Below are 16,003 nucleotides of genomic sequence, written 5' to 3'. Positions count from 1 at the left end.
TTCAATGTCTAGCTACTAATGTACCTGTGAAATATTTCAAGTTATCCTGAAGAAATATAAAATGTAATTTAAAAAATATTTATTTTATGTGTATGAGTGTATTGCCTGCATGTAAGTGCACCCATGTTGTGCACTGCCTGTGGAAGTCAGAAGAGGGCATCGGATCTCCTGAAACTGGAGTTAACAGATGGTTTTTAATCGCCATGTGGGTGCTAGGAACTGAACCTGGGTCTTTTGCAAAGGCAGCCAGTACTCTTAACTGCTGAGCCATCTCTCCAGCCCCATAAAATGTAACTTAAATGTATAAATTCTCTGTTGTACTGTTTTAAAAAAATAATTTGATATGCTTAATATAATATATTCTAAATATGTATATTTTCCTGATAGAAAATTAACAGTGCTTTAAAAGTATATTTAAAATAAATATACAAAATTGTTTTAAATGGTTTCTTTTATTGTATGTGGTGTGCATATGTTTATACCACAGAGGCTGTGACACAAGCATTGGTAGTGTGAAAGCACATGGTTTTAAATTGCTCATTAGAATATACAATTGATTGTCATCTTGTTAATCAGTGCCATCAAGAATGGTCTCTAAGTGTTGAGGACTTTTTAAAAATAGCAAATCTTACATTTAAAACCAATGTAATGAAGTTGGCAGTAATACATAAAACATTCAGCTATTCTGGAAAGCGTAACTACATTATCATCTGAGCAAATGTGTAAGAGGCCATTATTGCTGACACTTCAGTGGGAATGAAGAAAACAAAAAATCAGGCATCAAATGCAGGGGTCAGTGTGAGAGACACTAATATAGGCAACTAAATCTGTTCATGTGTTTCATTTTGTCAGAGATGCAGTTATTTTGTTAATATATTACTCATTTAGTTTCTACTGACGAGTGCTGTTTACGAGCCAGAATTCTTTTTTATTAAAAGTCTAGTATTTTAAACATTGTCATTATTTGGAAACATTGGAAATCATGTCACTGGACTGGTTTAAAAGTCTTTTTCATTTCGAGTTGTATTTTTCTTCCCCATTGCACTTTCCAGGCTTGCTTCTTTGTGGGAACCACGTGCTTTGGGAACCACATGCTTACATTCAGTTTCTAGAAAGAGAAGGAAAAGAGAGCTACTCGATACAGGAAGAAGGGAAGGGAGAAACAGGAGCTAGGAAGAAGTGAAAATGGAAAAGGAAGGCAGATCCGGGAAAGAAGAGCGGAGACAGAGCTGTAGCGGGCAGGCAGCGGGCAGCTGTGAGGCACAGTGACACTGCAGCGCAGACAGCAAGATGAGGGTTTCCTTGAGTTATACAGCTATCAGGAAATGAAACTTATTTAGGGAAATTTTCAGTTGAGTTTACTGTTTTGGATCAAAACCAGCATTTCTAAAGTGCACTGGTGAGACTGAAGCAGAAGCAGGTGGATTTCTGTGAAATTGAGGCCAGCCAGCTCTACATAGCTAGATCTGACCTGGTGGGGCTACAGGGAGACCTTGTCACAAAATACCAACATAAGTAAGTAAAAGAAGGTTATTTCATACACGTATATGTTCCCTGCCCCCAGGTCAGCTCATTTCAGATCAAGTGGCAGAAATCATATCTAAATATGACCCCAATGTTTACAGCATCAAATATAATAACCAGTTAGCAACTCGGACTGCACAAGCAATATTTGACGACAGTTATTTGGGTAAGTAAAACCAAGATACAGACTTATTTTTATGGATTTGTTGTATATTTTTCCTATTGTCTGTATATAGTACTTTAAGTAGAAAAATCGCTTATATGAAAGATTAATTTTTTTAAACATCTAAGGCACATAAAATATCAAATGGATAATGAGTACTTAGGTTGTACTATAATTCTGCAATTGGTATTGAAGCAAGTGATTATTTGCACAGTGCTAATAATAATAGCTAGTCTTTAAATGTGGTTCCTGTATTCTAGGCGTTGTCTGTATTTTCTTTGTATTTACTTATGTAAGCCCACAAGTCTATGAAGGTACAGCATTATTATTCCCATTTTATAGCTAATAACACTGAGGTAGAGGCAAAGCCAGTTACCTGAAGTCACTCATTTACAGCCTGCTGTGCTAAGTCCCAACCCAGTTATTCTGATACTGAACTTTCAGACACAGTTTTGGTCTTAAGTATTTATTAGTGTTTGTTCTGTCTCTTTAAATTTCTTGTTATTTTATGGAAACAAGTTACACCACAGAAGTAGGACTTGCTGACTGAGGGGATCTGTTATTTGTTGTCTCTTTTAGATAAACTATAAATTTACCCAGCTTTTTAATAGTATCCTTTGTAAAGTGACTAAGACCATCTAATTTTTCTAATTTTTTGAGTATTTAACACATTTTTACTTTTAAAAGCCACTTATGTACATGTGAATGTATTACCCTAGAGGAAAGAGGAGTTATAAATATTTTCAAGGAAATCATGGTGTCTCACCTTTTGTTCCTCCCTAGGTTACTCAGTGGCTGTGGGAGACTTCAATGGTGATGGCACTGATGGTACGAAGAATGTGAACTGTTTAATCCTTTTCTAAAAAGCACTTGAAACATAAGACAGAATTTTTTACAGTTTGCAACCATTTTTATGGATATAAGTGGAAGGAAGGAGGTATTCGAGCTCTGCTCTGACCTTGGTCCCTGCAAGGCTGTTGTGGGTCTGGGGAACCCATCCTCCCCCTTCTAGCAAATTATGTTCCTGTGGAGAGGCCTTTCATTATCCTAATTGATTTGTGGCTTCTGGGCACAGCCTGGAGGCAGGTTATTGGGTCCTTCCTGCTTTTCCCCTGGGTTCAGTGTAACCATCTTGGACTTTGCTGGCCTGGTCTGCCTCTAGGCCCCAAACACTGGCCTCATTACACTTTACTTTGTATTATTTCTTGTTACTGTAAATAAGGATTTTCTTAGTTCTTAAGTCACTTAATCTTTCTAGTCCTGTTTAATAAGGTGGCAAGTAATTTGAGGGTTTATTTGCATCCTTAAAATGTTTTTATAGTTTATAAACTGTGTTTTTATAACTTAAAATGCTGGAGTAATTTATTATGGATTATCAGTTTCAAAATCTTGTTTATTTTCTACTGAAATAATAAAACTTACAGCTCTCTGGCAGAGTACCTACACCTGTAATTTCCAATGTTTGTCTTAAAAATGAGTAATTGAGTTTTTGTTTTTTCCTTCTCAGATTTTGTTTCAGGAGTTCCAAGAGCAGCCAGGACTTTGGGAATGGTAGGAAAGACAAAGGGTCAGACATCTGTGGTGAGCTGGGGAGATGGCTCAGTTGGGAAAGCTCTTTCTGGACAAGCTTGAGGACCTCAGTTTGGATCCCCAACACCCATGTAAAAACTGGTCACACTTGTAACCCCAGCACTGGAGGTGGGCGGTGTGGAGAAAGTGTATCCCTGGAGCTCGGCCAGCAAGCCTAGGCTAATCAGGATCTCAGTAAGGGATCCTGCATTGAAAAAGAGGAAGATGCTGGGTCCTAGCTTTTGAACCCCACAGGCACACATGCATATGTATTCCCTCCACACACACACATGCACACACACACAACTACACAAATCTGTACATATACTACACACACATACACACACACACACACACAAACACACACACAGATCTGTGCTATTTTTAAGCTTCTCTGTGTTTTATTTAATTTTGTCTTTTTTCTACACAGGTTTATATTTATGATGGAAAAAACATGTCCTCTTTACACAATTTTACTGGTGAGCAGGTATGCTTTTATAATGTCACACCTCTATTATAAAAAGTTTATGTTCATTAAAAATGAATGGCACAGATGAATGTATTATAGATGACATATACAAACATAATTTCTACTATGAAATAAAAATTCTTTAGTTAAAGCTGGGCGTGGTAGCATGTGTCTTTAATCCCAGCACTCAGGAGGCAGAGGTAGGCGGATCTCTGTGAGTTCAAGACCAGCCTGGTCTGCATAGTGAGTTCCAGAACAGCTGGGGCTATAGGGAGACTATCTCAAAGACACAATTTTAAAAAAAAAAAGAAAGAAAGAAAGAAAGAAAAAAACTTCAGTTATGAAGTTTAAATGCAAGAGATTCTCGGTGAGTATAGCTATTTTATGATATCCTGGTTTGAATGCCTCAGAGAATTAAATTGCAAGTTGGAAACAATAAAGGAAAAATTAAACAGTAAGTAGAGAAAAAACATACCTTTTCCCAGTTTTCAAATCTAGAGCTGGGGCCTACTTTATTCAGTGGGTATCAAGGGGAGAACGAAAGGGTGAGAAATGGTCCAGTTTCATTAAGCAGGGCAGATGCATGATGTGAAGTGGCCTGTGGTTGGCAGGTAGTTGGAGTCTGCCATTGGCAGCTCTTTGGTCAGTTAGCTTGCCCTGCCTGGAGTGCCTGTGTGTCTCTGGACTCTGCTGTGTGCTGTCAGTACAGTGCACTGGTTCCACTTGGCTAGAGAGGCACAGGCCTTCCATGTTCTGCTATTCCATTGAGCAGACACATCTCTTACAAATGTGTCTCCTCATTTATAGAAACGGGGATACTGATAACTTCCCCATGGTGTAGCTCTGGGAATTGAGTGACAATATTTTAGTTATAGTGCCCAGGACAAAAATCTCTCTCAGTAAATCCTAATCTTTACATTTTTAGCCAAACCGTCAACATGACTAAAGCCAAGCGTAGTATTCTGTAGCACCCTGGTCAGCACATCAGCACTGTCCCCCAGACACTGTCCACTTTACCACTCCAGCTTTTACTTGTCTGTGAACATAAAACATGCCTTTTCCAATCTCATCGTATTGTTCCAATCCAGAATCAGGGCCGAGGTTGTGTTCTAGTGTGTGTGAAGGCTTAGGTTCCATCTTCACTGTGAAAAAAGTGAACTCAGAATAGATATTGCAGAAGTCAACTTGTTCCTTTCTGACATGTCAGCTCCTCAGATTTGGGAAAGAGTACTCTTTCCTTTTTTGATGTGTTGACTCATTCTTCACCTTGCTCTCCCATCTCTCCATTTATTTTGTGTGTGACGCTCTCTAGCGTGTTCTCCTCCATTTATTTCTAGCTACACTGATCTGACCGTGATGGCCAGTGATTCCTTGTGGGAGAGAAAACATTCTTTCTGCCTGTATATTATAAACCCTCAATAAATTCAAGCACATTTGTACTGTGTATAATTAAAGTCACAAACTACCTGGCAAGTATTTGATTAAAAAGTGAGAACTTTCACATATTTTGCCAAATAATTTCTTTGCCAGAGCACAGCATGTGTGGAGAGTCAGTTGTTACTAGTTATTCATAATTATCTGTTGTCCCCACTGTAGAGGTACCACTTATAAATTCTTGGGTATAATTAAATTACCTGTTTGTGACCATATGTCTTTCTGTTCGTATGTTATGTTTGGGGAACAGAGAAGAAGGGAGATGATAGTAAGTGTAGGAAAGAGACTTGACTGCACATTGATGTCAGTGGAGTCCCTGAGTGGAGACCCTGGAGTGATGTACATGAACCATAAACCTAGAAATTTTTGCCCATAAACCTAGAAATTTTTTAAAAAAGCCTCATTACCTGATTGCCATTGTGTTGGCAGAATAAACAGGATTTCCAGATTCAACCCTATATTTAGAGAAAAAGAAGTCACCTTTTCTCTGTGATAAATGGATCACAAATGTTAGTTGCCTGATCTAGCCGGGTGAAATGTAAATGTTTTGTCTTGTTTTCAGATGGCTGCATACTTCGGATTTTCTGTAGCTGCCACTGACATTAATGGGGATGAGTAAGTTTAAAAATAAAATGTTTCCAGAAGCTGTTATCCTTTGTGTTTATAAATACTTTACTAAAACTAAACATTATTTCATCTGTTTCTTTGTCTCCTTCCTGATAATCTCCTAAGAAAGAGATTTGAATGAAGCTCCTTTAATCATGAATATTAGTAAATTTCTCTTGTGTTTTGGTTCTGTTTTTAATAGCTCTTATAAAAAGAATATATAATTTTATAAATTACTTCTATTTCTTATTTATTAATTTATTTTTATTTTATGTGTATGAGTTTTGACTACATGTCTATAAATGCACGTATGCATGCAATGCTGGTGGAAGTCAGAAGAAGGCTCCAGATCCCCTGGAACTGGAGTTATAAATGGTTGTTGGCCACTGTTTGGGTGCTCAGAACTGAACCCAGATCCTTTGCAAGAGCATCTAGTGCTCTTACCCACCAAGCCATCTCTCCAGGCCCTCATATTTTCTGAAGACTTGGAGGAATGTTTGACTTTGGAGTAACTGGTATTGGTTTATGCTTTAGTGTAGCTAGCTATATGAGACTTCAAGGTGGGGGGGGCGGATATGGAGTTTTAATAAGAAAGAGGAGTTTTTAGGAAGCAAATGGTAGTAGGTGGAATTTGATCTTGCTGTGATAAGAAGATTTTGTCTTTCAGTTATGCAGATGTCTTTATTGGAGCACCTCTGTTCATGGATCGAGGCTCTGATGGCAAACTCCAAGAGGTGGGACAGGTCTCAGTGTGTCTGCAGAGAGCATCAGGAGACTTCCAGATCACAAAGCTGAATGGGTTTGAGGTCTTTGCGAGGTTTGGCAGTGCTATAGCTCCTTTGGGAGACCTGGATCAGGACGGCTTCAATGGTAAGATCCAAGTGCAGCAACTGTGGGTTTCTGATTTTGTGTGTTCACCTGAAGAAAGTCCTAAACAACATCTGTAGAAGTGTGTATGAGCAAACCTTCCTGGAACAATGGGGTGTATCCTTGAGACACCAAAGTTAAAGTCAGGCTGATTTCTTTTTTTTTTAAAAAATGAGCAAAATTAGTCAGGCGTGGTGGCGCACGTGTTTAATTCCAGCAGAAGCAGGCAGATCTCTGTGAGTTCAAGGTCAGCCTGGTCTACATAGTGAGTTCCAGGCCAGCTGGGGCTACAGGGAGACCCTGTCTCAAAAAAAGCAGAAGTTTTCAAAACTTGACTTTTACTAGTTATTATATTATTAACACAGTCTCAAAATAGTCAGTTGATTAACCGCTGAAATGAACACTCATTCCCAGGGAACCTCTGCATCCTGCTGGGCAGCAGCGCCCTCTACTGTCCATTTGACTCCAAGTGAAAAAAATACTTCTGTGTCCAGCTAGTGGTATCTGTAATGCATACCTCAGAGCTCTGATTTCCCACTAATATTTTCATAGCTGTAACTTTCTTGTGGCTGTGGAAAAATTCTGAGAGAGGTTATATGTCTTTTCATGAGGACTTCTAAAAGGCTTAAGCTTGTTTTATAATGGTCCCATTTCAATAGTTATAGATGCCCATAAAAATGAAAGTTGGCTTTTAACACAACTTTTTTCCTAAATCTGACCTACAGATTAAAAATTAGCTATAAGTGGGCTGGAGAGGTGGCTGAGCAGTTAATAGCACTTGATCTCCTCCAGAGGACACTAGTTTATTTCTTAGCACCCACACTGGGCTGCTCAGAACCCCCTGTAACTCCAGTTCCAGGGGATCTGATGCCCTCTTCTGGCCTCAGCAGGCCCTACACACATGTGGCCCCCCTCTCTCTCTCATAAATAAAAATTAAAAAATAATTAAAAATAGATACATAAAATACAGATTACAAGGGTTTAATAAAAAGAATAGTGTGGAGATTTTAATTGTTGGCTTCTTTGTATAATTAACAATATATATGCCCCCCAAATGTAATGGAAAATTATTAAGAAAACTTTAGAAATATAGATGAGTCTGTTAGTGAAAAGGAAGTGTTCTCACTCCTGTCTTGTGCACAGCTGTGTGTCATATACTAGAAGTGTCAACTTGATTAACCTTGGAAATGTTTAGTGTTAGTGAACAACTATTCCAAGCTATATTTTATTTCTTCAAAACTGGTTTTTGTCATTAAGAGAACATAGCATGGAATTACAGAATGAAGTTCATAATAAAATATGGAAAGTCTACTATAGGTCAGATCAAACCATTGCTTATTAATAACAAAACTATAAAGAAGACCATATTTGATTGTCTACCTTGTGTGAAATTAACAAGGCCCTTCTACTGTAGCTGGGCCTTCTCACAGGCTTTCTGGCAAAGTTGAGACATGTGCTTTGTCTGAAGGTATCCAGTCATGTTGAAGTCGATTCTGTGCTATTGTCATCCTACTTTTCATAGTTTTACTGCTATGTTTTATTTATCAACAGTATACATAAGCAGCAGCTAAAAATATCGAAGTTTTATAAAGATTTTACAAAGCAGTTTTACCTTTAGAGATAGCTGCCATAGGACGTATCTGTCTAGGTTTTTCATTGGCTCTTAATTTTCCAAAATAGTACATTGTAAAAGATAATGTCTTTACTAGAGGATTATGTGAGCTTCATGTATGTAAACATATGCTATTAACTAACACAAATCTATTTGGGTTTCTTTCTGATGACAGTGTCATTGCTTCCTTATTCTTGGGTCTTCTCTTTGCATCTCCCCAGCGTGCACACACACACACATACAGACACACACACACACACACACACACACACACACACACACACACACACACACACACAACTATCATCAAAGGGTGTATTAGTTACTTTTCTTGTTGCTATTACTAAATGCCTGATATAAAGCAACTTAAGAGGAGAAGGATTGGCTTTGGCTTATGGTTTGGGGACTGCAGTGCAGCATAGTGGGGAAAGCACTGCAGCACAAATGTGAGGTGGCCAGTCACATTGCATCTACAGTCAAGAAGCAGAGAACATACAGAAAGCGAGGCCTGGCTGTGAAATCTCAAGCCCCCTTCCCCCTCATCAGCTAGAGACCAGCTGTTCCAACATAGGAGCCTGTCTGGGATACATTTCACATTCAAATCACTAGAAAAGGAATGTCTAAACCAAAACGATGTTACATTTTACATTTTTCTGTAGACCCAGGGTAATTCTGTGGAGTTTTTGTCATTTTCCCTCCAAACGAACAGGAGGGTGAGACCTGAAAAGTGTAGTTGAAATGATCAAAGTAGGAAATGATTTCTTGAAAATGCAAGCACACCTTTCCAGACCCGGCAGTCAAGAGAGAGGATAATTAGAATGCGTAAGATACTGAAGGGCTTAGGAAAAGGCAACTTACATTAAATCATCTTTCAGCATTAGAGCCATCTTTTGGTGGGAACTTATTTACTTTCTTAATGCTTATGTCGGTTTAGAAATGTGTGTCTTTTAAGGCTTGAAAAAAGGATTCTACAAAATTTAAGTACTTATTTTTAAAGGATAACACAGCTGGGCATGATGACACATGCCTTTAGTCCCAGAACTCTGGAGGGAGAGGCAGGCATATCTGCAAGTTCAAGGACAGCCTGGTCTACATAATAAGTTCTAAGCCAGCTAAGAAGTCATCAGAGCCCACTCAGTGTCAAACAAACAAACAAACAAACAACAAACCCTAAAACCACCAGAATGTACTCATGATAGGTTTTGAGCTTTTCCCAGGCTAATGATTTCACATAAAGGATGAGAGATAAAGGTATATTAGCTATCTCAGGGGATGCCACTGAAGAGGCATAAAGTTGTTTGGTACAATAAGGAAACTGGTGTGACTGATACAGAGTAACCATTATAGGTCAAAGATACATGTCCTTAATTTCATGAAGCTAATGTTTTGTATAGAGCCTTGAAACAAGTAAACCAACAATGGAAGAAGTCTGTAGTAATAATGAATTGGCTTGAAAAGAAAAGTAAAAAAGACAAGTTAATGCTACAGAGATAGGTAGCCAGAGTCTTGTGGAGTAGGAAGTCCAGGAGGATGATCACATTGCTTCACAGGGTGGCCAGGGAAGGCCTCTCTGACTGAAATGTGTCCAGTCTATGATCTGGACAAACAGATGAAGCAAGGCTTGAAAAGCCCTGGAGCAAAAGCTTCCAGAACAGAGAGAACAGCAAGGGAAAGTCTAGTCATGTGAACTAGCTCAGTGAGTCCAAGAAACAGCAAAGACCAGGATTGCTGGGAAGAAGGAATGAGCTAAAAGTCTGATGCAGTTGCAAGAGGAATGAGATTTGTAAAGCCAACAAACCAGAGCGGTGGATCTTGCTGTAAATGCTTGAAAGAAATTGAAGGCTATCAGGAAGGGTGTGGATCTGACAGAGGAAGACTGACATTTGCCAACTGTGAGGAGAATGGGCCATGATAGCAAGACTAGAAAGCAGGGGCAATCTTGCAGGCTGCTTTGAGGGCCCAGGGAAAGAAAGGATGGCAGTGGCTTGTCTAGGTCTGTAGCTTCAGAGAAAGAACTTGGCAGACTATTTGTAATAGTCTCAAGTGAGGAATGGCCATAGTAATCATTTGGTACCTTGGGTTGTTTCAAAGAATTAAATATTTCTTTTGGTCTTTTTGAGACAGGGTTTCCCTGTAACCTCTGCTGACCCGGAACTCTCCATGTAGACCAGGCTGGCCTGGATCTCACAGAAATCCACCTGCCCCTGCCTCCTGAGTTCCAGGATTAAAGGCGTGTGCCACAACGCCCGGCTAAGAGTTAAAATTTTTTTAAGTTTATATTTCGGTATAAATTGAGCAAAATCAAGATGTCATAACTTTAAAAAAATTATTATTTTTATGTGTAGGAGTGTGTTGCCTGCATGTATGTAAGTGTACCAGTGCCACACAATGCCCTCAGGTCAGAAGAGGGTGTTGATTCTGAAGGAGCTGGAGTTGCAGATGGTTGTTGGCCCTCATGTGGGTTCTGGGAATTGAACCCAGGTCCTCTGCAAGAGCAGTCAGTACTCTTAACCACTAAGCCATCTCTTCAGCCCCAAGATGTCATAACTTTTTATGAGCTAGATTTAATTATGTCCTGAAAAACATAAATCATGCATAAATGGCAAGAATCTGGGGAGCCAGAATGAACTTTAGATGAAAACTGCACGTGTCCATCTCATCCTACATTTGTGAGTTTAAAGATAAAGCATTTTAGGTCCAGAAAGAAAGTTGTTTGTCCAAGGTTAGGCCTGAAACATCTGGCCCCAAATTAGTGTCATTTTTGCATAGTTTTGCTTGAATCTTTTTGAATTAGATTGCCACTTTCTTATTTGTTTTGTTTTTTGTCCTCTTGAGAAAAACTTTCACTATGTAACTCAGGCTGTACTCCAATTTAAGATTCTCCTGTGTCCGCCTTTCGAGTGTTGGGATTACAGGTATGTGCCACCAAGTTTGGCTAGACTTAATTTTGATTTATGAAGAGTACTCTTTTGGGTTTTAAATCAGCCATCAGGACAAATTCTCCATATAAATATTATCAGTACTGAGTCTCTTCTCTCCATCCTTGCCCTCTTCTCTAATTCACCATCTCCCTTATTCTCTCCTTCCTCCCCACCACACCCCTGCCCCGTTTTCCCCACAGATATTGCAATTGCTGCTCCATATGGGGGTGAAGATAAAAAAGGTCTTGTTTATATCTTCAATGGAAGAGCAACAGGCTTGAATGCAGTACCATCTCAGATCCTTGAGGGGCAGTGGGCTGCTCAGGGCATGCCCCCAAGCTTTGGCTATTCAATGAAGGGAGCTACAGATATAGACAGAAATGGATATCCAGGTACTTTTCTACAAATACATACAATTCTTGGTTCTTTCAGTCCCAACAGCAAGTAGCAGTATTTACTCTGGTCTTGATTTATATTGTATATTATTCCATTATTTAATTTTTTATATTATTATTATTATTATTCCATTTTATTTACTTTTAAAGATTTATTTATTTTTGTTTGAGTGGCTTGCTAGCATGTATATATGTATACCACATGCATGGAGTGCCTGTGGAGGCCAGAAGAAGGCATTGGAAGCCTTGGACTAGCATAACAGGGTTGTGAGCCTCCATGTGGGTGCTGAGAACCAATGCCAGGTCCTCTGCCAGAGCAGCAAGTGTTCTTAATTGCTGAGCCATCTCTCCAGCTCCCCATTTAATGTTTTAAACACTATTGAAGCTTGTGCTGTATTTAAGATACTGTTATCATCATTGAAGGGAGCAGGAACAAAAGACAGTTCTGTTTGCTAGGAGTGTTAGTATGAAACATATGCTCTTTCTGTTTTAAAGTTTATAATAATCAGAAAAACCTTGTAGAAGCTAGAGAGAAAGGTCAAATAGCATGCCAACTTTTTTTTCATGATGCTGGGGATTGAACCCCTTTTTGAGACAGGGTCTCCCAGTAGCCCCAGCTGTCCTGGAACTCACTGTGTAGACCAGGCTGGCCTCGAACTTGCAGAGATCCACCTGCCTCTGCCTCCCAAGTGCTGGGATTAAAGGTGTGCACCACCACGCCTGGCTCATGCCAACTTTTTAAAATGGTAGCTCTCTCTCTCTCTTTTTCTCTCTCTCTGTCTTTTTGAGTCAGGATCTCCCTGTACCCCCAGCTGACCTGGAACTCACTATGGAGATGAAGCTGGCTTTGATCTCACAGAGATCTCCCTGCCTCTGCCTCTGCCTCTGCCTCCTGAGTGCTGGGTTTAAAGGTATATGCCACCACACCCGGCTTTGTTTTTTGTTTTTTAGTGAGCTAGCATTGTCATGGACCAGAACAATCCCTGATGTGTGTGTGTGTGTGTGTGTGTGTTTGTGTTCTTAATTGCTGAGCCACCTTTCCAGCTCCATATCTTTAGAGTTTTTTGTATGCGTCTAATTATTTGCTTAGATAAGAATTCTAAAATTGCTATATCAAAGCAAACACCTCTAAAATTGTTATAGGCATTTTTTATGTGTGTTTGTGTGTGTGTCTATGATTTGTGTGGGTATATACGTAGCATGTGTGGTGATCTGAGGACATGTGTGGAGGTCAGATGACAACCTTTGGGGGTTGATTCTTGCTTTTCCACTTTTTTTGAGACAGTGTCTCTGTGGCTCTGTGGAAGCTAAGCTTGCTGCCTGCAGGGTTCTGGAGACTCTCCTGTCTCCACCCCCTAATCTCCCCATAGGGCTGTGGTGGGACTATAGATGCTTGCTTTAAGTGGCTCTGGACATCCATAGCCATGTCATCAGGTTTGTGTGGCAAGCACTATTACCCATTGAGCTGTTTCTCCAGCTCCAAGAGGCATGTACTATTAAAGCTGTCAAATTTCAATCCCATTCCCTCCACAAGAATGGTTTTTGTCAGCTTTTTTAAGCACTCCGTGGCAGTTAACAAGTACTTATTTCCCCATACTTGTTCTACTTCTATAATAGTTTTGACTGTGTAATAGGTGGATAATATCATTTTGTTTTACTTGACAGCTTTTTAATAGTGAGGGTAAGCATTTTTGTGATGATGTATTTACTTTGCAATTACTTTGTCTTATATCTTTTCTATTGAGGTACTTTTCATTCATTCATTTTTTTCTTTTAGCTGATGCAGTGCCTTTAATCTTGAGGTACCAGCTCCTTAACTCTCCTATACGTTTCCCAGCTTGTCACGTTTGTGTCTTAGACATACAGAGGTTTTAAATTTTCAGTAAACCCATTCTGTCTTTATATTTTCTTGTGTTTTTCTGTGTAGGTCTTCCTCAATTTATTGGGTATAATGTGGGATGGAGATCTGATTCCATTTTGTCCAGACTTTAAACCAGTTTTACCAGTTAATCATAAAAGCAAATGCATTTTTTCTTGCTGGTTTGAATTCAGTGTTCTCTCATAGTCAGCATATATGCTTTTTTGGTTTTGAAATAAGAAAGATGGAGAAAAAAAGAAACTTCATAATGAAACTATTAACTACATAGGCGTCTATAAAGCGGTCTCTTTTGGGTTGTGCTGTTTGGGGGATACATGCTTCTTCACTGTTGTTCTTTTTACTAAACATTGTTGAGCAGATTCTTGTCTGCCTGAATACAGGTCTGGCTGGTGGGGCGGCAATACTGTGAGGAGAGCTTGCTTACAGTTTTGAAATAGTTCTGCCTTATGCATGTCATCTTAAAACGTCTTTGCTTTGGAAATATATTTAAATCTTTTTATGAACACTAAGCATTTCAAAGAATGACATTTTTAAAAAACATTTTTTATTATTAACACGGTTCTCATTCTCTCTTAAGATTTGATTGTAGGAGCTTTTGGTGTGGATCGAGCTGTCTTATACAGGTATGTTCCATGTTCTGTAAACCAGGAATATTCTGAATTATTTCTGAGTTAGTGAAAAGCTAGTGTTTAAATTTCAGTTTAATTTTCTTGAAGTAATGACAGCTTTTTGTTCTATTCAGGATGTGTTCTAGCTAGTGTTTATTCAAGGAAGTATCAAAGAACAGATCTGTAATATTTTTTCAAACATATTTAGAAAAATATTCAGAATTTTCCTCATTCTCCTTAAGATTTTATTCAAAGACATTCTTCTATGTTTCTAGTCTCTCTTTGAAATGTGTGGGTAGTGGCTAGAAGTGTGCTGGCCTAGTCCACACAAAACGCTGGGCTCTATTTGTAGACCTCCACAAAAAAAACGAATTAAAAGTGATACAGGTTTTCACTTAAGAGGCATAATGAAGTTTCTGCTAGTGCCTCAGTATCATGTGACCACAAAGGTAGTTCATACTAAGTGCCCAAACAGGTTCATTTTAACTAGAGCTTCTTTAAAGGTTAAAACCTCATTTAATTTTATGTCTCATAGGGTTAATACTGAGTAAAATATTGTATAACTGTAACAATTCAACTGTAAACCTAAATAAAAATTTACAGCCAATTTTGAAAGAGATGCATCTTAGCTCAGTAAATTGTTATTGAATATATCAATGCTGTTGTAATGAAATGCTTCTTCTAAGTATGTGGTTAATAAATTAATAATTAAAAAAAAGAGTATTGTTCTTATAAAGGACCAGAGTTCAGTTCCCAGCACCTGTGTTGGGTGGCTTAGAACAGCCTGTAACTCCAGCTCTAGGGAATCTGATACCTTCTTCTGGCCTCCACAGGCACCTGTACTCACCTGCAAATACCTCACATATAGATACACATACTTACACATAAGCAAAGTAATAAAAAAAAGACTTCTAAAAGGGCATACAATAAACATTTTTTCTTATAACAGTAATTTGTTGTATGCCATATCATAAATACTCCATGCATTAAGAAATCATGTGCACATCTGTATGTATGGGATGTAGGCATTCTCTTTGCCTTGTAGAAATTTTTCCCCATCGCTTCCTCATGTCTTAGAAATTCTGCAGGTGGGTTTATGGCATTCTCTGTGTTCCCTCCCTTTAGTTGGAGGGCCCACAGTGGGTAACAGTTCTGATTTAATGGACCGAATTCAGATAGGCTGGCCAATTGTCTCTTTGTCTGGATCTGAGTCATTGCCAAGGATGTAGGGGACTGAAATTAGGTCAGCCGTGGGCAAACTGAGACAGTCATCTTACATTTAGCATTTAGGCAATTCCTGCTATTTTTGCTATCACAAACAGTAACAGACATTGAGCTGCATCTCTAGTGAATGGGAATTTAAACTGATGAGATCAATCTATTTTTTAATAACCATATCTTTCTTTTTAAATTAAAACCAGGGCCAGACCAGTTATCACCGTAAATGCTGGCCTTGAAGTGTTCCCTAGCATTTTAAATCAAGACAACAAAACCTGCCCATTGCCTGGGACAGCACTCAAAGTTTCCTGGTAAGGGTTTTTGTTTAGTAATAATTGTGATTGAGATTAATAGTTCAATCATTTTGAAAGCAATACAAAATGAAGATGACAGTTCTGAAACATTGCTAAAGCAGTTTCTATGAATATGTTCTATGTTCACGTCATAGATTAGATTATAGTAGTGTTCCAAGGTAGCTAACTAGAAGGTTCCAGAAATATGCTATATAAGCTAATAATTAAAAAAATCGTTTTTAAAGAATTCTGTGTGGTCAATGAGTATATTCAAAAAGAAGGAAAAGGTAATAATAAAACCTCAAAAGTTATATTTAATTCTAAACAGGTCCCTGTGAAAATTTAAATTTCAGAAAGAATTTTTTTTAGACTTCATATCTGTGAATAGCTATATGAAAAAGTACTTTTCTTTAATATTTTGCTTGGTCCTTGTCTCTCTCTCTCT

General features: G+C 38.6%; 1 protein-coding gene across 3 annotated transcripts in view; it reads left to right on the top strand.

Moving 5' to 3' along the window:
• The window catches only part of Itgav (integrin subunit alpha V), a 90,676-nt gene that overhangs the window by 50,865 nt on the left and 23,808 nt on the right, over positions 1-16,003 (top strand). For all 3 annotated transcript variants that reach the window (XM_008826779.3, XM_029559408.1, XM_008826775.3), the window contains 9 exons: positions 1,565-1,690; positions 2,471-2,515; positions 3,195-3,238; positions 3,687-3,743; positions 5,722-5,774; positions 6,433-6,635; positions 11,366-11,557; positions 14,017-14,062; positions 15,469-15,576. In XM_008826779.3, the coding sequence (XP_008825001.1) occupies positions 1,565-1,690; positions 2,471-2,515; positions 3,195-3,238; positions 3,687-3,743; positions 5,722-5,774; positions 6,433-6,635; positions 11,366-11,557; positions 14,017-14,062; positions 15,469-15,576 (874 nt within the window). The remainder of the gene's footprint in view (positions 1-1,564; positions 1,691-2,470; positions 2,516-3,194; positions 3,239-3,686; positions 3,744-5,721; positions 5,775-6,432; positions 6,636-11,365; positions 11,558-14,016; positions 14,063-15,468; positions 15,577-16,003) is intronic.

Source organism: Nannospalax galili, unplaced genomic scaffold (assembly GCF_000622305.1).
Source record: "Nannospalax galili isolate Female #2095 unplaced genomic scaffold, S.galili_v1.0 scaffold790, whole genome shotgun sequence".
NCBI classification, from domain to species: Eukaryota; Metazoa; Chordata; class Mammalia; order Rodentia; family Spalacidae; genus Nannospalax; species Nannospalax galili.
The sequence above is the reverse complement of the archived record's forward strand: the minus strand, read 5'-3'. Positions and strand labels throughout refer to the sequence as shown.